General features: G+C 43.2%; 1 protein-coding gene across 1 annotated transcript in view; it reads right to left on the bottom strand.

Moving 5' to 3' along the window:
- The window catches only part of LOC142015384 (cytosolic phospholipase A2 zeta-like), a 40,709-nt gene that overhangs the window by 17,575 nt on the left and 454 nt on the right, over positions 1-22,680 (bottom strand). Inside the window, exons 2-11 of the mRNA XM_074998865.1 lie at positions 17,708-17,780; positions 12,594-12,730; positions 10,538-10,666; positions 7,953-7,993; positions 7,294-7,336; positions 6,301-6,367; positions 5,443-5,612; positions 2,471-2,584; positions 1,889-1,926; positions 302-437 (exon numbers count right to left, since the gene is read on the bottom strand). Of these exons, the coding sequence (XP_074854966.1) occupies positions 302-437; positions 1,889-1,926; positions 2,471-2,584; positions 5,443-5,612; positions 6,301-6,367; positions 7,294-7,336; positions 7,953-7,993; positions 10,538-10,666; positions 12,594-12,730; positions 17,708-17,780 (948 nt within the window). The remainder of the gene's footprint in view (positions 1-301; positions 438-1,888; positions 1,927-2,470; positions 2,585-5,442; positions 5,613-6,300; positions 6,368-7,293; positions 7,337-7,952; positions 7,994-10,537; positions 10,667-12,593; positions 12,731-17,707; positions 17,781-22,680) is intronic.

A 22,680-nucleotide genomic window follows, 5' to 3' on the forward strand; every position in this document is an offset into this window, starting at 1 on the left:
TCCTGCCAACAAAGAATGGTTTACACTAGTACTTGCAGCAGCAAAACTTTTGTCATTGTGGGGGCAGAATAGTTAAGTCCCTGTTAAAGAAAAAAACTTCGTTGCTCAATTGCCAGTGTAGACAAAACCTAGAACTCAAAAGTCTAGAAGGTCTCTAAACAGAAACTCACCACAGGCTACTCTGTGAATGTTCTCTGAATGGAGAAAAGTCCTGTTTACCTGCCAAGAGCCCTACATATTTAAATGATCACCAGCCAGTCGTAGTAGTCCTACAGCCATCTCTAAATATTGTGCTTCATACCTCATCCTTCCCGGGGGCGTCTTTTAACTTAAGGGTCTTCATAAGTGCCCGAGAAGCCATTTTCTTCCTCTTGTCCAAAAATTTTTTCTCTTCTTCACAGAGGTCAAAACTAAGGCGCACGTCCAGATCCCAAGTGCTTATTACACGAACAGAAGTTAAAAGAAATAAGGAGTTTTCAATCCATTTACATTGAAAAAGGGTGTGTGGTAATCTGATGTAAGGTTTCTAGGTTTACTGTCCAATCGCTCTATTAAACACAAAACCTGGTGCCCAGTATCAAGTTTAAAAACAGAATTTTAATAAAAAGTTAACTTTATTTATCCTCATTACTTCAGTTTCTAGTAAATTCAATCCTGTAGTGCCCAAACACCAAGACTTAACAGTTTCATACCAATACAGTTAACGTTATAATTGGTTAAAAGAAGCAGATAAACTGGAAAGGAGCTGGGATGCCTTTAGCAGAAGGAAGATTCTCAGAGGCACATGGGAGGACGACACATTTGGAAAGGCTGGGTTCACTGAGAAGTACACAGAAGGGGGATGTCAGGGATAAGATGATGGAATAAAAAGGATTTGAGTCATTTTAAGAGCAGAAAACATCTTAAGGGCTTGTAGATGAGGGTTGGATCAGAAAACAACAATGGCTATGTTAAGATCCAATTAGGGATAGCATCTTATTTTAAAAAAATTATGGAACTAACAAAACAATTTACGAGCCCCTTATCCTGACCTGTTTTGCTACTATGTACTAATCCTTTCCTCAACTTTTGAACAATTATTTTATATTAAATTGGAAAGCTCTTTTTACCAGAGGCTGTCTCTCTTTTTCTGTACAGTTCCCAGCACACTTTGGTAGTACAAGTTAATCTGGAATGCTCTCATCTGGCAATACTTGTAATCCAGCCTGGTTTTCATTAGCTCCAAGACAACTTATGGATGTGGCCAAGTCTCCTGGGGTCCCACAAAGTTTGTTTACAGCCACAAGTCCTGGCTTTCAGTGTTCTGTGCTGTTTCTCTGCTCTAATTGACATTTGTCTTCTAAGAATCTAGTAAGCAGTGGAATGTTGGTAATGCTGCTAGACAATATGGACCTCCAGTGGGTTGGCAAATCCTCTCATTAGGCACCAGCCAGGTCCTAAGGGTGCCAGACTGGACAGGTTCAACCTGTAATACAAAACAGCTACTCTGTGTTTGCACATTTAGCTCCTCATTTCTAAGGCCCACACCCTAGAAACTTACAAAAAAATTGCGCAGATTTCAGGCCCTTTCCTGATATCAGTGCAACAAAAAAAATAATTTCACTGTGAAAAATCAAAATAGACTTGAGTTAGCAGAAGAAAAATATCCAACAAGATTTTATTTTTTCATTACAAACCATGAAAATTGTTAATAAAATGAATGTGTTTCAGGAGCAGTTAATGAAGCCACTCAGATCATTCACTACAACAGTTAATCTGATGAAGTGGGTTTACCCACAAAAGCTTATGCTCTAATAAATCATAGTCTCTGAGGTGCTACAGGAATCCTGGTTGTTTTTTAATAGAAGTCAAGTACTTCCTCATCATAGGCTCTGCAAGACTGACTCACCTCTCTTCAGCCTTCACACTCAGATCCAAACTGTGTCCCTGAAAAAATAAAATAAATCCCAGGTGAGCCTACTAACAGGGCACAAAGAACATCCTCATCACTGTTGTCAGATACGATTTGAGATAAGCAATTCCACCAGTAAAAGCAAATACACCACACACCTCGTTTTCTCCAGTGCCTGTTTTAGTGCAAACAGACTTCTTTTAACAGTTGCTACACTGGAGTAATATAAACTAGGAGGGTGGGGAAGAATGTCTATACTATTTCTGTTTTTATTTTTCCCTTGCTTCTGAAAACTGATAGGCAGTGATGCTTATTTTGTAGGAATCAGCCCCAAAAATAGCACTTTGAGAATAACTGTTGCATAGCCTATAATGATTTCTTAGCATGATGTTGCAGAATTAATGACATTTTCTTGACATGTTAATCTTAATAATTACAGCAAAACATGGTAGTTCTCCAGAATCCAACTGAGTCTTTAGCTACAGTAACACTAGTTTTTAGTCCCAAATGCCAGCTTCTAAACACTGATGCCTTTGTCCCAAGAGTATTACAATACATGCCAAAGTATCAGTGGGTTACCTTGCCTAGAGGAATAGTCATGTCTACTTCCTGTCCAACAGGAAGTGACTTAACTGGTACAGTCCCCTGTCCCAGAAGCATACTGTGCTTTTCTATATCAGAGGTTATTTCATCCTAATAACAGAAAAGAATAATCCAACAGTCACAGAGAGGTAATCTTCATTAAAATTATAATTTCACCTGTGAAAATGCAGAACAGGAATTGTCACAAAGTGGAGTTATTCACATACTGCAACTCAACTAAAACTGTACAGAAGAAAGTCTTACATCATGTACTTTTGACCACCTTATCACCACTCTGTCCACCCAGCCTTCTTTGTTGGGACTATTTCCATCACCCTAAGTAACATCAAAAAAAAAATCTAAACCCCTCTTTTTTGAAAATAAACCCGTCACAAAACATTTCTCTTTGGACTGAGTTGCTCTGGTCTGTGGCCAGTATGAAGTGCTACATTCCTACCAGGTTTAGAGTCCAATATGTTGTGACCTGCTTCCAGCAGCACTTCATTCTAGCCCTGGGAAGCCAGATGATATCAGATTCTAGAGTTGTGGCTTTTTGTCTAGATAGGGTGACCATATTTTCCTATGCCAAATATGGGACACCTGGTAAAATTGCTCAGACTTCAGTGACTTCAATGGAAATCAACCAGTCCTATGCAGTACAAATGTTCAAAATAACATTGTTTATTGAGCACCCATTAAAAAATATACTATATTCTTATACCTAAAAGGTAAAAAACTAAAAATATATATTTTAGTTGAACTGAAGTTAGCCAGAAGTTTATAATGGAGAATGCTGTGTACTCATGGTTTCTAACACAAAAGCTTTTTTCTTCTCCAACTGTAATGTCATATACACCTCACTAAGTCATTTACTAACTGTAACCAAGTACATACCATGGAAACCTGGGAACGGGGCTGCAGCCCCATGGCTGCAGCTCCTAGCTTCCCCATACCCTGGGGAGCTGGAAACAGGGCTGCCGCCCTACCCTGTGGGGGAAGGCTCCCCAGCACCAGAAGGCAGCTGCCTCATGGAGGGTTTCCCAGCTCCACGGGTACTGTCCTGCAGCGCAGGAGTGATGGAGATCTCTCTCCACAGAGGTCTCCCTGGCCGGAGGGGCAGCTGCCCCAAAGAAGGGCACCAGGTCCCCTTAAAATTTTAGGCAAGGAGCAAGCGGGGGGACACACACTACCCCCTCCCCCAGATTGGGAGACAGAATGCTATAAAAAAGGACATGGACAGGTGACCTGCTCATGTGATTCTCCTTTGCAAACAAACAAACATTCTCCCACACAGGGAAGAACAATGGATTTTCCTCCACATGGACAAGTGTATAAAGAGGATCCTGAGGCTCCTCCATTTTGCCTTCAATCTTCAGTCCAGCACATCACTGCATGAACAACTCTGCTACGAACTGAGTCTGGAAGGATTGCTGACCTGTCCCAACAAAGGATGCACTCCAAAGACTTTTGAGATAGCAGCCTATTCCATCTGCTACAGCCTGCATCAAGAACTTTGACTAATGTACGTAAATAATTAATTTAACAGTATTACTCTCTATTCCCTCTTTTTTAATTAATAAATCTATAGACTCTAGATTCTAAAGGATTGTCGCAGTGTGCTGTTTTGGGTAAGTAGATATTGACCTGGGGATGTGGCTGGTCCTTTTGGGACTGGAAGAACCTGTGTGGATTTGATGAGATTAGTTTATATAAACTTCTCATCTGCCTAAGGAGGGTTATTGGTTGTGGCACAAGAGAAGCTGGAGTGTCTAGGAAATTGCTTTTGTGACTTCTTGCTGGCCAGAGTGGCATCAGAAGTGTTCTTCGTGACTGATTTGGTTTGCCTTATAGTGAAGGACCCCAGGTCTTGGGCTGTAAAAGTAGCCTGGTTTTAACCAATTTGCCCAGATTTGACTCTCAGCTGTGCCCAGAAAAACCTATTCTGTTACACCAGCTACCAAATTTAGTGTCCTTTGTGGAAAAATAAGGGAGAACTACAGTTCAAAGACACTGAAAACATGCTGAACAACATGTTTTTGTCTGAAATTTTCTAAAGCAGATATCCAGCATGGATAATTTCAGACTGGACATTTAATGTCTAACAAAAGTTATAAGCCACCGAAGAGAGGATATTGTAATAGGTAGTGTCAGGGAACCTTCATATTAGGGAGTATTACCAGCCCCATCTGTCATTTCCGGTTCTCTGCGAACAGGGGAGACTGGTGAAAAGGGACAGTGGGGATGGGGAGTCCTGGTCATGTGACCTTCCCCCAGCCCAGGGAAAGGCTGGAAAACGTCCCTCCCAACCTCATGCCCTACCCCACCACCACCTCTGCCCCTTCTCACTCTCCCAAAGAATGCAGCATGGGAGACTAGAGAAGTCAGGGATGCTTCTGGCAGTGGGGGTAGGGGTGACCCCCACACACTCACCAGCAGTGGTAGGGCAAGGGGAGCAATGCCGCCCCAACTCACTTTGCTCCCCCAGACATGCCATTCCACTTCCTGCTCCCAAGCAACACGGCCAGAGGAACAGAGCAAGCTGGGGCCATGTTGTTTTTACCCCCTGGCTACCAATGTGTGCAAGGTTAGGAGGAAGCTGAGCCCTGCTGTGGGTGCCAGTGCCCCGGTTGTCCCCACCTCCAGATGCCCAAAGACTCAGGCACCACCAACTGCTGGACGGCCCCTTGCCCCTCTCACCCATGGCACTGGGTTACATGCCCCCTTGAGTCCCCATATACATTGCCTAAGTCTGTGAGAAAAATCGCTTTCAATGCCAGCATGTATTTGACTATTAAATAATGGCACACCAAAAACTGGTTTCCTCTCATCTCTGAAGAAATCCTTCGTCAGATGAACATAAGCATAAGTCAGTGCAAATTATTGCGTAGTCCTGGACTACGAGAAGCTTTGCTTCAGGAGGGGCGTGTTCCAAAAGTGGGCTATACGCAGAAGTTAAAATAGATGCTCACCTGCAAAATGTTGATTGATTGTTCCAGCTCCACCTCCAGCTCTGGACACATCTCTTTGTCTACATGAAAGACAAAAGGGGTCCTAAAATCTTCATCGCTGTCTGGTCTGCATGGAATGCACAACTGTTTCTCATAGGCCCCTGGCACTGATAGCTTCACCTGACAGCTCCCTGAGAGTAGGAATAAAAGGCTTCAGTTCACAACAGTCACTGAAATACACACTGAAAACTACAGAATTCTATTAGAAGGGACAGTCAGACCTCAGACACTAAAGCAAAAGCCTCGTAGTTTTCTTTCAGGTGGTACTTAATGAAAAGATGCAATATTGTACAACAATTTAGTAGCAGAATAGTTAAAAAGCAACTTTTGGAATTAGTAGCCAACTACGTACAGGTTGAACCTCTTGTCCAGCACCCTCAGGGCCTAACTGGTACCAAACAAGAGAATTTGCCAAACCATGGGAGGTCAGTATTGACTAGCAGCATTTCCAACACTTCCACTGCTTACTGGGCTCTTAGACATTTAGGGATAAATTACAACTAAACAACAGCACAGGACACAGAGCCAGGACTGGTGGCTCTAAGCAAACTTTATGGGACCATGGGAAATTTGGCCACACCCATGATAAGGGGTCATCTGGCTAACTAAAATCTTGATGGATTACAGATGTCACCGGATGAAAGCGCCAGACAAGAGAGGTTCAACCTGCATTGCTGCGACAGTGAACCAAACCTTCTGAGAATTGGATGGCAAAGACAAAACTCAGGTGAGGATCCAAACTTCCCCCAAAGAGGATGAATGTGCTCATGATAAAGCAATAGAGAATGGCTCTTCCATGAAAGTCACAAGCAGCCCTACCCTTTTCACTCAGCTTCAACTTTTCATCTTTGTTGATTACACCTTGGAGAGACAAGCAGGGATGAGCCTATATGAAAAGCCAAATCACACCTCTGGTTATGAGAGCTCCATCATTTCCCTACTGAAGCATAATCCTGTGAATAGGAAGTAGTTTAAAACATAGATCCTGAGATTTATTTCTGGCAGTGGACAGGGTTTAGGTTTTTTGATTGTTGCTTGAAATAAAAATAAATTTCCCTACCTCATAGCTTCCTCTCAACCTATTCTACACAGACACAGACTGACAGGGTACACTGACTTTTTTTCTATTTTTCATTCAGTTTTAATGACACTCCACTTGCCAATGAAAAATGCTCCAGTCTGTTATTTGGATCAGCTTCAGTCCATATTCTCCTGTTCATTTCATTAGCTGACCAGTCCTTCCTTCCCATCCCTCATCTGTGACAGTGATTCTTCACCATATAAGAAACCATTTTCATACTCCCATTTTTCTGAAGGACTTAGAGGGACAGCATGATATCAGACCCTTTGACCTCCAATTTCAGATTCAGCAGCCAATCCAGCAGTGATTTATCCCATTTACTAATAGTAAATGACTGGAAAGAATGCACGCTGAACCTGCATATTACAAAAGTACAAAAAACACAGAAGAGGGGTGGGCCAATAAGTGCCAGGTGCTGGTGGATAAGAGAGTTAAAATACCTACCGATACTCCACAGGCATTGTTTTGAAACCAAATCTACTCTTGGCTTTGATGCCATCTTCCCTAATGGAAATTAGACCCCCTATGATGGGTTGGTGCCCTAATTCCCAGAAATTAATGTTAAATATTTTTATACTAACATTCAAGAAAGGACACGAGTGAAGATGAGGAAATGGGATGCACAGATTTTGGGGAGCCTCTAATTTTGAAGCACTCATTCTGTTATCCACTGAAAGGCTGCGGTAGGTAACAGTTCTCTAATGCTTAACAAATTGACTCTACTCACTCACCACCAGGACACCATTGGTGAGGACCTCAGTAGGGGCATCTGAGCTGTGAAGGTAAAGGATAAATATGGATGAGTTTGGATTTTAATTTGCCATTGGTCCCTCATTTTGATGCCCCTCCCCTCCCTTTCCAAACTGAGTGGCAGCTCAGTGAATGGGTCTCAGAGAACAATGGAAATATTTTCATTATTCCAGGAGAAATAGCTTCCTGGCTTTGTGCAGCTGTCATGTGCACTCTCACAGCCACCTCAGTATCCAGGAGGGAGATTGGTCTTAAACAGAAGGAGACCAGATGTGAAGCAAGTGTTCTGGATAAGCAGGTACACACCAGCATTGTATTACAGAGATTATAGCAGTAATCTTCCACTGCAAATTAAGACTTAATTAACATGAGCTTCACTACAGCGATGGCAGATAGATGCCAATGCTATGATTTTCCTTATTTTGATACCATAGCAACAGGATTCCAGCAAGGTGACATCTGAGAGCACTAAGGCCCTAGTGCCAGTGCCATAAGGCTGAGGAGCCTTATGTCTCCATAGCCTTGGAGACATTTATACCTAGGCTCAGACGTAGTGTAAAGAATTGGCAGGGGTGAGAGAAAACAAGGTATGAACAATGCACATTTATGCTAAGCGGTGTATTGACAGAGTCAGACTCACCATTTTTTTAAGTAGAACTCTACATCCAGCTCCTCCTGATCCTTTAAAAAAAGGTATCAGACACAGAATGAGACCATCTCTGATCATTTGAAAGAATATGAAGGAGGACTGGGTTCACCCTGTAGCTCCCTATAAGGGTATATACTCGAGAGATTCATGTTGCCCTTTTTTTGCGCCCCCCCCTCAAAAATAGTGAAATTATATTCCTAAATATGGCCAAGAAAGGAGTGAGAAAGTTGGTGGGTGAGGTTATATATTTTATTGGACCAACATCTGCAGATGAACGAGACGCACTTTTGAGCTCCATAAACCACTTCTTCAGTTCAGAAGTCTGACTCTCACCAAAAGAAGATGGTCCAATAAAAGACATTACCTCTCACCTTGTGTGTCTGCTATCCTGGGAGGACACCACCACTGTAAAAAATAGGCATATGACTCAGCTAATCTGCATCCTTTGGGCAGAGTCACATCTACTTTCTTCTCTGGTGAAGAAAGCATTCTTGTTTTACATTAGACTTTTCAGCTAAAAGAGCTCAGAGAGAGTTTAACTGACCAGTGAGTGTGTTACAGTTCCCACTCTACTCAATCTGCAGAGGGTGAGAGGCTGTTAGACCTCCCCATTTAGGAAGATTTAGGTCAAGCTATAGGAGCTTCTGCTTTTAGCTCTGGAGGTTCCCAGTTGAATCCTCGGTGCATCAGTCAAGATGATAGCACTCAGAAAGGCACATATTTTATTCTGGATCCACAGAATTACTAGGCAAGATTAAATGCAGAAATTGTATTACTTTCTCTGCACAAAACTGCTCACCTAAAACCTCAGAGCCAAATACTCCAATTCAGATACTCAAAAACACTGCACTCTTACTTTTGCAAACAAATCCCATCTTAATTGTATGGGATGTGACCATTATGTGTAACGATGCAAAAGCAAAACATTAATTGGGATTTTTAGATTGCAAATGCAAGTTGCAGCAATGACAATTAGAAAAGATAAGTCTGGTTTTGTGAACTTAACCTGGAAATAGTTTGACACAAATACAGAAGCTCACAGTAATTTTTTTTTAAAGTCACTTTTCTGGATATAACCAAATTGGCATGCCAAAAACTATTACTGCAACTTCTTTAAAAATAATCATTTCCACTTCTCTTATTAGAGGCAGGAGTTTGTTTCTGAAAATAACTTTCTACAGCAATGTTGGATTGAAATTGCTACACTGTGCTATTTTCCATAACCAAAGAAGCAATGTGCGCTGAAGTGCTATTCAAAACACTTCTACTGAGAAGCTGGAAAAATTGAGTTCTGAAGCAAACTTGCTCACCTCCCACCAGTTCCAAAGAACATGACTAGTCCCACTGAAGTCAATTCCTACGATTAAAGCTCCCTAACTGCTTAAGTGTTACCAACACCAAGGCTTTCAACTTTCAATATACTGATCTTTGACCATTGCAGCCATAACACCCAACCAATAGCAGCATTTAAAAAACATGTAAAAAAGTTAATCCATTATAAACTTTAGAGTTAAAATAGCACCGATTGTCAAATAAGTTTTACAAAGCCACAAACTCATCTGAATCAAATTATTTAAAACTGCACCCCCTCCATTCAAGTCATTTGGTTCACTGTCTTAAGGTAGTCGAAAGGTTCTACCAGGAGAGAACAGAAGACAAGACAACAGATAGGAGATTGGGAGGCTGGGGGAGGAGCAGAACAGAGATATATGTGATACAGAGCTGTAAAATGCTCTGAATTTCAAGTTTATCCAGAGGGAGAAAGAAAACACTGCCTTCCCCTGCACCTCATACCCACTAACCCTAGATATGGGCAAATTGGAAAAAGTCCAGAGAAGAACAACAAATAATTACTGGTCTAGAAAACATGACCTATGAGGGAAGATGGAAATAACTTGGCTTGTTTCATTCAGAAAAGAGAAATCTGAGAGGGAACATAATAGATTTAAGGGAAAGAGGGACAAAAATTATTCTCTTTAACTTCTGAGGATAGGACAAAAAGCAGCGAGCTTAAACTGCAGTATGTAAGGTTTAGGTTAGATGTTAGGAAAAACTTCTTAATTGTCAGAGTGGTTAAGCACTGCGATAAATTGCCTGTGGAGGTTGTGGAACCTCCATCATTGGAGACTTTAAGAAGCAAGTCAGAAAAACACCTGTCATGAGTGGTCTAGATGATGCTTTCTCCTATCACAAGGGCAAGGGACTGTACTTGATAACCTCTCCAGGTTGCTTCATAGCTCATGGAACTGAAAAACAGTGCACCTGCCCAGACACGTGCAACTGTGTTACCCTCTAGAGTTGCTGGACCATAAAAGATGTACAACCTGACGAATGGTGTGATAACACACAGGATACTAAGAAAGAGAAGCGGGTGTTTTGTTAACACATCCAGTGTTTGAAACAATGTCAGCTGACACCAAAATGGCTGAAAAGAGAACCTGTATCATTTTAAGAGCATCATGAAAGCACATCACAATTTCTGCAATGTAGAGAGGCTTCTCTCAGCGTGAACCTCTGCACGGCTGCCTCAAACAGCTTTGAGGAAGGTACTTGGCCACAGGGTGAATGGTACCAACCTCTGGGTTTAACTGGAAAGTGCGCTTTATGGGTTTGCCTGGCTTTATACCCTCTACATCAAAGACAACGGAAGTAAGTTCATCATTTGCGAAAAAATCTTCATCAAAGAGGGTCAAATACAGCATGTTCTAAAAGAAAACAGAACAAAACAGCATTCAAGGGATGAGTTGGAGGATGAAAGTACACCTTCTCTCTCTTCCCTTCCCTCTCCCCTTACCTCCTCCCACATGGCTGATCAACAAAGGGCCATATTCACATTAATAAAAGCAGGATGAAGGACGAAAGTGATCTGATTTACTAAGTACTGCTGTTGGTTTTACACTCTACTGTTTATAAGACACCATTTTAGTGGTCTGAAAATGAGAGTCCTTCTGCAACAATTTCATCTTTCTCCATTCGGAGAATTCGCCCTTTTCCAAAGACCTTGTGACACCATGGAAGATCTAGTTCTTTGCTGTTTCACTGCTTTTGCTTTGCTAATCTAACTCCTACCTGTTGGTAGCTTTCTGACAGCTTGTCATTTATCAAACTGTTCATATCCCCACCACCGCCAAACCACCATTCGCAAACCAGGTACAGCTGGGGATCAATCGGCATTAACTAAATACTGCAGAGAGGGTGGCATTGGGGAGGAGAGACATGTCTAAGAAATGCCACATTTTTTAAAAAAAATATCATACCCTTGTTTATCTATCACTAATCTCAAGGCAGAGCACTGACAGTGATGAAAACTTCAAATTCTGTCATTTATGCTACACTTGTGTCCAACATTGTTTATATATATTTACTCTCTCCTCTCCCAACTTAATTGTCTTTCTGTAATAGTAGCATTATTGAAGTCAGTAAAACAAATTCACAGTCAACCTGCATATCACAAACACATTTGATTGAAGCTGATCCCAGAATTCCTGCCCACCCACTAACATTACCTAATTTTAAGGGTGTTAAAGCAAATCCAACCATGAGAGCCCAATAGACACAGGGTGGAAGAATGAACAGGCCAGGAAAGTTGACCTACATTTTCAAGGAATTTCCTTAAGCTTTATGGAGCCAGTATCAAATGAGTTACAGTTTATGATGGTGACCAATATTGATTAATAGTTTCCTTATACTCCCTGGTCTGTCTGTATCCCTCTATTGTCTCTTGCTTTATGCATCTGTAAGATCTTTGGGGCAAGAACTCTTTGTTCTGCAGCTGTACAGTGCCTATCACAATGATATCGCAAGAACCTGCTCCATCACTGGGTCTCCTAGACACTACAGTGATACACCTGTCAATCATCATAATGCTCTCTTCCCCTCAAACACATCAGAACAGTGCTTTTTCTCCCACCACCCTAAAAATCAGAAACCAGTACACAGCCCCTGCCCACCCACCTCCCACTGGGGTTCCCATTCCAGTCCTGTGCTACTGGAGTGGCTCTGGCTCCCGGCTCTGGGCCCAAAGAAGGGGCTTCAGCCCCACAGCAGGAGTTCCGGCTCTTGGCCATGCTCTGCTGCAGGGCATGGGAGCTCTGACTCCTGGACACACTGCTGCAGGGCGGGCCAGCAGGGGCTCCAGCAGTCCTGTGGCTGGGGTGCTGAGCCCCACTGGCAGCCACAGCCAAAGGAAGCCTGGCCGGGGGTCCCCACAGCCCTGCAGCTGGTAGCTGGCTGGGGCACCAAGCCCCACTGGCTGAATCAGCGGGAACCCCAGCTGGGGGCCCCTTCGGCAGCGCCAGCGGAGGGATCCCTGGCTGGGGAGAAGATTGACGTGGAGGTGTCAGTTCACAGTACCAGCACATACTTCCACAAAAAAGCCTGCATCAGACAGTACTAGAGAAAAAAAAACAGCTTCTCTCCTTAGCTGTGATTTTCAAGAGTGAGCACCATTATGCATCGGCTCTTTGGATGACTAAGCAGGGACTTAGAGAACATGTTTGGGTGTTGTGAGCAAACATCTCAGAATGAGACACCTTACATGAAATAAACAGCCTTTGTTTTCAAATTCAAGATTCCGCCACTCCAGAAGCGCCAGATAATCTGACTGCTCCACACCAAAAGGCTCACCCTCACCTTGACAGGTTCATGGATTCTGTACTGGAAAGTTTTATTCCACTCTGGATTACTGGAGTTGTCAACAACCTGAGTCCGATCAGCGTTTGGAGATGCAGTTGGTAGTTGTAACTGCACAAAGCAGTCTGCCTTGGTCACTGGAAAGAAAAGGATGGTATCAGAACAATTCTAATGAGGTGTGTTTCATTGCTTTCTGTATTCTACCATGTCATAGGATTGTGCAGAATTAAGCAGAAAAAACAAACAACAGCTGGGAGCGACTGGGAGTGTGCCCTCACTAAGAGACATTTTCAACAGCAGCAAACTGAATTGCTCTTCATAGCATAGCAATAGGTCATTTATCAGGTTTGTCCCCATGTTAATCCGTTCTTCAAAAGGAACACTGCTAAGAAAAGGGACAAAGATTTCTCCTGAAATTATTTTCCTGCCTTTTTGGACAGTGGACAAAAAGATATATCACTCCACCATTTTTAAGTTATGTTACTTGACATCACAATCAAACCACCATGCTTTCATGTGCAGTGGGCTCCATGCCCCAGAAGCTTAATGCCAAAAACAAAACCAGGAGCTGCACAATAGGGACACTGAAATCAATTTAATTTCAGCATATTGAGGTAAGGTGCCATTCAGACTGGGTATCACGCCTTCGTTTTCCGCTCTAACGTATGCCATTACGATAGTACCTGCATCGCAGGGAATTCTGGCACCTATATCCAAGCATGTGTCCTTATTCTGCATTCACAAATCCGGATTTCATAGTTTGTGTATTCTGGCAGGCAGACAAGCTGGCATACCCCTAAGATCTGGAAAGATCATGCAACTGAACTCCAGTGAGTTAATAAAAAAAAAATCTAGATTTAGATTTCCTCACAACTGTCTCAAATGTCTTGTCAACAGATATGAAGCCATGAGGAATGATGTATTTTGGCAGGTGTCCCTGCGAACAGAATGTAGTGTAGAAAGAAACCTCTCCAGAAAAATCAATTTTCTTAGAAGTCCCAAACAATCCAGCCTTGAGTAAAATTCTGTTTAGGCCTGTTCTACACGAGCCATTCCTTGTCCTATATTAAACCCTGAAGCTTTCCCAGGAAGTGTGACTTTTGCCCGAAATGCTTTTTTGCTCATGTCCTCCTTTCACTGCAGTGGTTTCACTTTCAGGACTGTGCAACCATCCAAGGGACAGTGTCAAACAACGATGCTTTAATGAAATGCAAACTATATTAAACTGAAGCTCTGAGGCAATAATTCCTTTGTCACTCAAACCTACACAACTGCCATCTGACTTCATCCTATGGTTTACACCCACCTCAGCAGGGCATTCCCAGGTAGCTCATGTTCTCACAGAGATTGGTGAGGTATATGAGAACTCCCCTTTCCTGTCTGCAGAAGATCTGGTCCTCCGGTCAGAATATCCTCCAGTTAGCCCCCTCCCCTCCTTCTCCAATGAAATCAAATACAGTAAACTCTCTCACATCTGGCATTCTATTATCCAGAACTCTACATAAGAACATAAGAATGGCCATACTGGGTCAGACCAAAGGTCCATCGAGCCCAGCATCCCATCTGCCGACGGTGGCCAATGCCAGGTGCCCCAGAGAAGGAGAACAGAAGACAATGATCAAGTGATTTATCTCCTGCCATCCATCTCCTGCCCTTGTTATGAAGGCTGGGGCACCATACTTTATCCCTGGCTAATAGCCATTTATGGACCTAACCTGCAAAAATTTATCAAGCTCTTTTTTAAACCCTAATAGAGTCCTGGCCTTCACAGCCTCCTCGGGCAAGGAGTTCCACAGGTTGACTGTGCGCTGTGTGAAGAAAAACTCTCAAATAACTAGCATTTTAACCATAAGTAAATTTTTGTTACAGTTTCTGTAAGTGCATTTGATTTGTCAGATTAATTGCAGTTTTTTTGGATCTCCATACTTACAAATGTCAGTCTGTAATGAAGACACTTAGCATCCTCCATCCCTCACCCCCATCCTTAAGTCCATGTACTTGATTTGTCCATTTTTATTGCAGTTTTTTTTGGGCCTCTGTACTGGAAATGCTATTGATCTGATGAAGTGGGTCTGTCCCACGAAAGCTCATCACCAAATAAATCATTGTTAGTCTTTAAAGTGCTACATTGCGGCTGTTTTGTTTTATAAGTACAGTATAGTGAAAGTAAATACAAATAAATTACAGCAAGTACAGTATAAGTTTAGTGTACAATATTACAGTTGTTAGTAAATAAAGTATTCTGTATGCATTTTTGCTTGTTTCTTAAAACCTGATCTTGTTTTTCTTTAGTGTTATGCACTGCTTAGTATACCTTTCTATCATCCAGGATATTTGAATATCTAGCAAATGCCTGGTCCTGGGACTGCCGGATATGAAAGAGTTGATTGTCAATTGGATGGCTAATCAATCCCCTTCATCATCTATCATAATAAAAGCTTGTCTATATGATTTTATTACAGGATATAACACTTCAACATTAGTTTTAGCTTTCTAGGTACTCAGGATTTAAGTAACTTCAATATTCGATGTTACAGATAAATCTAAAACAGACTTCCTCAATCTTAAAATCCATACTAATTGAGAAATCACAGTAAGGGAATTTTAGAAGTCATGGGGCTGCAAGAGCAAACATTAAAAGGGGAAGGAAAAACTCAAAATATTACATATCATGGGGCTGTAAAAGCAAAAATTAAAAGGGGAAGGGAAAAATAATCAAAATATTACAAACAAAAATGGATGGGAGGGCACAGAATAGCTTTACTTTCAGCACTATTCATGCACCCTGTGTGTGACACATTTACAGAGTTCAGCAATAAGGATAACAGCAGAGAAAGAAAAGGGGATTGTAGTCCAGTGAAAAGACATGCATAGATGATAGAACTCAGATGAAGAGTTAATGTGGACAAATGCAGGAAGGCAAGAGTCATCAGAGAAGGCACTCACAGACACAGTGGTGAGACTTAATGAAACAGGCCACAGCTGAACAGAACAAAATTATAGAACCATAAGGAATCTCGAGAGGTCATCAAGTCCAGTCCCCTCTATTCACAGCAGGACCTAGCACCATCTACATCATCATGTTTTATCTAACATACAACTAAATACCTGAAAGCTGTTATCATGAAACATTTGAAATGAAATGCACCCTAGAATACTCAAGGAGCTGATAGAGGAGGTATCTGAGCATTTATCTATCATCTTTGGAAAATCATGGGAGACAGGAGAGATTCCAGAAGACTGGAAAAGGGCAAATATAGTGCCCATCTATAAAAAGGGGAATAAGAATAACCCAGGAAACTACAGGCCAGTCAGCTTAACTTCTGTGCCAAGAAAGATTATGGAGCAGGTAATTAAAGAAATCATCTGCAAGCACTTGGAAGGTGGTAAGGTGACAGGGAACAGCCAGCATGGATTTGTAAAGAATAAATCATCATGTCAAGCTAATCTGATAGCTTTCTTTGATAGGATGACAAGCCTTGTGGATAGGGGAGAAGCGGTAGATGTGGTATACCTGGACTTTGGTAAAGCATTTGACACAGTCTCACATGATATTATTCTCAAAAAACTAGGCAAATACAATTTAGATGAGGCTACTATAAGGTGGGTGCATAACTGGCTGGATAACCGTACTCAGAGAGTAGTTCTTAATGGTTCTCAATCCTGCTGGAAAAGTATAACAAGTGGGGTTCCGCAGGGGTCTGTGTTAGGACCGGTTCTGTTCAATGTCTCCATCAATGATTTAGCTATTGGCATAGAAGGTACGCTTATTAAGTTTGCAGATGATATCAAGTTGGGAGGGGTTGCAACTGCTTTGGAGGTTAGGGTCATAATTCAAAATGATCTGGATAAATTGGAGAAATGGTCTGAGGTAAACAGGATGAAGTTTAATAAGGACAAATGCAAAGTGTTCCACTTGGGAAGGAACAATCAGTTTCACACATACAGAATGGGAAAGGACTGCCTTGGAATGAGTACAGCAGAAAGGGATCTAGGGATTATAGTGGACCACAAGCTAAATATGAGTCAGCAGTGTGATGCTGTTGCAAAAAAAGCAAACGCGATTCTGGGATGCATTAACAGGTGTGTTGTGAACAAGACATGAGAAGTCATTATTCCGCTCTACTCTGTGCTGGTTAGGCCTCAGTTGGAGTATTGTGTCCAGTTCTGGGCACCGCAGTTCAAGAAAGATGTGGAGAAATTAGAGAAGGTCCAGAGAAGAGGAGCAACAAGAATGATTCAAGGTCTAGAGAATGTGACCTATGAAGAAAGGCTGAAAGAATTGGGCTTGTTTAGTATGGAAAAGAGAAGATTGAGGGGAGACATGATAGTGGTTTTCAGGTATCTAAAAGGGTGTCATAAGGAGGAGGGAGAAAACTTGTTCTTCTTGGCCTCTGAGGCTAGAACAAGAGGCAATGAACCTAAACTGCAGCAAGGGAGGTTTAGGTTGGACATTAGGAAAAAGTTCCTAACTGTCAGGGTGGTCCAACAGTGGAATAAACTGCCAAGGGAGGTTGTGAAATCTCCATCGCTGGAGATATTTAAGAACAGGTTTGATAGATGTCTATCAGGGATGGTTTAGACAGTATTTGGTCCTGCCATTGGGGCAGGGGGCTGGACTCGACCTCTCGAGGTCCCTTCCAGTCCTAGTATTCTAGGATTCTATGATCTGAAGGCTCAGCAAGGCTCAGACTCTGAACACCTGGTTTACATAGCCAGTGCTCTAGCCACTGAGCTGTTGGGTGCAGAAGGAGCAGACATGTAAGAGGTATCAAGGGAAAGCTTAATCTATCTCAGGCTAATTTGAATCCTGGCTCTATTTTAGTCATTGAAAATAGAGACCTACATTTTAATTCCAAGAAGTCTGAGGTAAACATATGCTGAAAACTCCCATGTCAGAAGGCACCATTATCATCTGACCTCTGGATAACACAGTTTGACCTCCTGGATAACACAGGCCATAGGTCTCCCCAGGCAATTCCTAGAGCATATATTTAAGAAAACCATGCAAGCTGTGGCATTGCAGTGTTACATTAATGAGAGGACATGCTGGTTATGTTACTGTTGTGCATTGTGTAAAACATTAGTCTGCACAACTGTTGTCAAGTACTTACACAGATCTGTACCCTTGATGTTTCTGGCTCTAAGGACTTTTACTGCAAGGTTGTAGTAAGGATGCTTCTCACGCTGTAAAGACAAGCAGGTTCTGTGTTAACTCAGCCTCAATATACCTTCCAAAAACATGCTAATACCCAGGTAAGAGAAAAATGTAGCAACCCACACACGGTCCACTATAGCTAAATCTCAGTTCTGATATAGAACTATTTAAAATTGAGAAAGTGAAGACATAAGGCAGCACTACTGAATAACCAGCAAATGACAGAGGTGGCGCACCCCAGTGAAGGGAGGCTGAGAATTAAATGAATTCCTATCTTACCATCTAAGGATCTTTTTAGTGTCAAACTGACAGTCTTCGAACACCACCACTTTAGGGATCACAGCTGGTACAGCTCTGGCTCAAGGAACTGAGCTATCAATTAGATATTAAGTTAATTTTTAAACCTTCCTCCCAGCTAAGCATGTCACATTCATGTGTACAGAACACATGTTGCCAAAAGCATTTACATGCTCTGGCAGTAGCAAAGGTCCCATAAATATTAACAGAGTTATCTGAACATCTAGAAACCATACAACACTTACAGGAGAAAGAATCAAAACCCACTTAAGCCATTTCTTGCTTTCTGATAGAATCACCTAGTTTCTCGTAGTTGAAGTCAGGGAGAAGGTTAACCCATAAATTCATGTACATTTTTGACAGATACTTACTGAATTGGTCATAGGAGTGTGTGGTTTGTTTGGGATGGGGGCAACTCCGGTGGCCAAAAGGTCTCTAAACCTGGTGAAGGGCTGGGTCTCAAAGCCTGGGTTGCAGCCCCAGCACAAATGCTTACACAGCTACATTGAGTGCAAGTCATTTGGCCTAGGTTCTGAGACTGGCTGCCAAGGAACTTCTTCTTTCTTTGTAATGTAGACATAACCCTTAGTACCCACCTGTAAAATGGGGATAAGATTCCCTCCCCACTTCTCACAGGGGTGTTGTGAAAATGCATTGTTTGTGAAGCACTCTGATACAACAGCGATGGGCACCAAAGAAAAGCCCATTATGTAATTCATTAGTCTGTCTTCAGGGAAGGGTTTGAATGGGGCAAATAGGGAATTATGAAGATAAATCAAAATATTCCGTGCACTGAATGAGGCAGGAGTCCAATGGAAATATACTAAGTGATCATGTAAACAGAGGCTATTACAATGTATACACACAACAGGGCAAGTTAAGGTTGCATGAACCTTAGGCCTGGTCTACACTTACCTGCACTAATGATCTACTTCCGCTATGCAAAGAGCATAGCTGAAATCGACATACCTACCTCAGCATCTTGCATTGCTATAAGGTCGGCGGGGGGGCTACTATCCTGTTGACACCAGCTACTTTTCTCATCTTGGTGGAGTACCAGCGTCGAAGGGAATGAGCTTGGAGATCACTTTATTGTGTGTACAGCAGACACAATAAAATTGAGAGCCAGTGTATCAGTCACCACCACGTCGATCCACCACATAGTGGACACAAGACCTTAGTAGTGACATGTCCTAAGGTTTGAATGTTTGTAATCTTAATACTCTAATTTTTTTTTGAAGGTAACACACACCAGAGACATGAGATCTTCCTCTCCCTGTTTTCCCAGAAGAGGACTATTTTGTTTTTGAAGCTTTACTTAAGAAGGTTTTTCTTCTTTTTGTGTCCCAAACTAACCTTTCTACCTAAGCCATCTGCCTTTTTACCACTCCAATACTTGGTCTACAAGTTGAATGAAGGAGACACAAGGCTGCAGGTAAGGTTATTTTCCCCTCCTTCCTGGTGGAAAACTGCTGCCTGTAAGCGGCTAAATACAGCAAGGGTGTGATTGCGAGAATGCCTATCATCATGAGGGACTGAACTCTGACTCATGAGGATAGGTGGCGAGTTCTATGGGTCAGCAGTACAGTCATATGCCTGGCCTAGGGAGCCCTGCTCCACCAAAGTCTGGCACCTGGACTGTCCCCGACCCCACTTGTCACCCACCCACACTGACCCCCCTTCCCACTACCCTGGGCACTTTAAAACAGCCCAGTGACCCTTGCTGCCACCACCAGCAGCATAGCAGGGCTAGAGTGGATTCCAGCCCACTCCCACTCCACACAAGCAAGCTGGCTCCTTCCTGCAGCCCCATGCGGGGAGAGGGTTTTCCATGAGCTCTTGAGGTGATGCCTGATGTCTGCACCACATGAAGACACCCCCTAGTCCTCTGGCCCAAGTGCCCCAGGTTAGCACTGCACCCTCCCTTTTTCTTTCCTAGCACACCTATTCCCCCCAGAACCTGCACTCCCTCTCACACCCTCCCCCACGTCACACATCCGCCAGCCCCCAAACTCTTTCCCAAATCGTGCACCCTCACCCAGCCCAGTGCCTGCACCCAGCAGCTGGACACTGCACCCCAGACCTCCTCCCAGAGCCTGACACATCGCCCCTTCTGCACTCAAGCTACCTCCCACAGGCTGCACCCCTCCCTCACCCAAATTCCCTCCCAGTCCCTGAGCCTTAGGCAGATGAAGTTTGGGTGGGGGGAAGGGTACAGGTTTTTTGCACCCCTAAAATGTCTGCAAGCCTTCCACCACCGCTTGTGAGACAAGATTCCACAATCCTGACACCCAGGAGATCAGAGAGAACAAGAGAAGCACACACTTCTGTGATGGAGTCGGGGGAGTGCATGTGTGAGTCAGGCTGGATGTGAGAGGCAAGCAGAGCAGCTCCCTGTGGCTAAGGATGACCCTGGGGCTACAACTGGCAGGTAACACCTCTGCCCTGAACAAAGAGGAGGGAGGAGCCGAGCTGGGTTTGAATCTGGGGGCGGCAGTTAGAGGCTAGGGGAAGAGAGAGCTGGAAGTCAGCCAGCTGGAGGAGGGGGAAAGCTACACCCCAGAGGGGCACCCCTCGGGGTCTTCTCCCCAGAACGGGTTGGAAGGACTGTCTCTGGCTGCTGTACTGTCGCTTCTGTGAGAAACTGGGCATCTGTTGCCTAATAAACCTCCTGTTGTACCTGCTGAGTGAGTGTCACTCCTGCCAGCGGACGGGGTGCAGTGCAGGGGGACCCCTGAACCCCATCACAACTTCACTCCTTCATTTCACTAGGAAGGGTGTCACTGTGTACACCAGGTGTCACAGTCCCAGCAATAACAATCCTCTCCAAGGGCCCCTGAGAAGAGATGTTTATCAACAACTCCCATTCAGCTGAATCAGTCTCCAATCAGGAACACCCGCAACCAAAATAAAACATCAAAAGTGAACCAAAGATCTCTACCACTTATGAGGGGCAGGTCTATGCCAAGACCCATGCTTTTAGAGAAACCGGTACCTCTCTGATGCAGTTTTATCTCATCCAAGGCAAGGTGGTATCAGAACACACTGCAAGGTAAACATGCTAGGCAAAACCAGAATTGAAAAGTGACACCACCCACTTTGTACTAGCTGAGCCCCAGGAATGTGGTAGGTGGGGTCAGAACAGTCCCTGGATCCTAGTAATGCAGCTTTCTGTGTGAGCACTTGTTTGTGTGATAGGTTGAAGAGCGAGATAGCTTTTGGGATGGAGATTATGGCCAATGGGCCCTTTCTCCAGACTTAGGTTTAATCACACCCTGGCTGAAATTTACTTCACTGATTAAGAGGGGCCTTTTGTATAGGGTGAAATTCTTTCATCTTTCCTCCTCACTCCCCACCACCACCACCTCCACCCTCCAAGGTCTGCCTGCCTCTCATCCAGTCTCTGGGATGGAATGTCTGCTAGAGCACCTCTGCAGTCCACAGGTACGAATTTAGTGGTTCTTTCTGTAACACTCTTCAGAACACCTCCCCCTTCTCCATTTCATTTGCGTTCAAAGCGAGGCACCCCTCTTCACATATCACCCTAATATTCTTCTCACTAGTGATGGAGAAAAATTCTATTTTCATATCACACGCCAACCTTAAATCTGCTTTTGGATTCAAACCTAAAAATTAAATTCCTCAGTTTTGCTGAGGCAGTTCCAGGTCCTGCAAATCTTTCATGCTTTCAATCTGCTTCTGGGACAAGCATATTTTGGGAGGGGATGAGTTTCATAACACAACACAACAGACAGGCCTGTGACAGGTTTTCTGGGCGGAGTGACTTGCTAAGCATAACAAGCACAGAAAATTGCAAGGCTTGCTGTTCAGTTTGGAGATACATCTCAGAACTGGAAGGGACCTCAGGAGGTCAATCTCAAAGTGAAACTCGGTGGGTTTGAATTTGCGCAAGCCAAAGGGGGCAGCAATTAGTCGCCTCTAATTTTCCAACAACGTTTCATTGTCAATAGTTAATGTGGCAGGTATTTGCTAAAACTTCAAGCCAGCAAATCTCCAAAAATGACAGCTTCACTCTTCTGATGAATCCCTGGTTAGACTGCAAGGGACTAATGTTCAGCAACAAATCTGCCCTCTTGCCTGATTTTGCTCTTCCAAACCCTGTGTTAACCATAAATTAAAAAAATGCTTAAGTGAACAAAATCGTCTGCTACATAAAGCAAACAGAACCAGCCCTGACATGCAGACAGGAAATCTCATGAGTTCTCACTACGAACTTTGCTATTTACTGCCCCCATCAGACTTCATCTAAATCACATCTGTAACCACGTGAAAGAACCTGGGCTATACCCTAAATTGGCTGTCATGCAAGAATGTTTCTAATATGTAGTGCAGAAGCTTCAGTGTAGCTATAAAATAAGGTTAACAGCCTCTCTGTGCTACACATGGAACTCTGCCTGAAACTAAGGGAAAGAACAACTACCTACTTTTAGTTACCAGACCTGGCTGTACTGGCAGTGTAGACAGGTGGTTAGTCTGGACTAATTTTTGCCCATCTTTGTCAGATTCAGATTGTCCACTCCCATCAGCCTGGGAAGGAAAGAAAACGAAAGTGCTTGGAATTCTTCTGCGTCTTTACGGACAAAGTGGATTATGGGGAGATTTTCAAGAGCC

The sequence above is a fragment of the Carettochelys insculpta genome, chromosome 6 (genome assembly GCF_033958435.1).
Source record: "Carettochelys insculpta isolate YL-2023 chromosome 6, ASM3395843v1, whole genome shotgun sequence".
Lineage (NCBI taxonomy): Eukaryota > Metazoa > Chordata > Testudines > Carettochelyidae > Carettochelys > Carettochelys insculpta.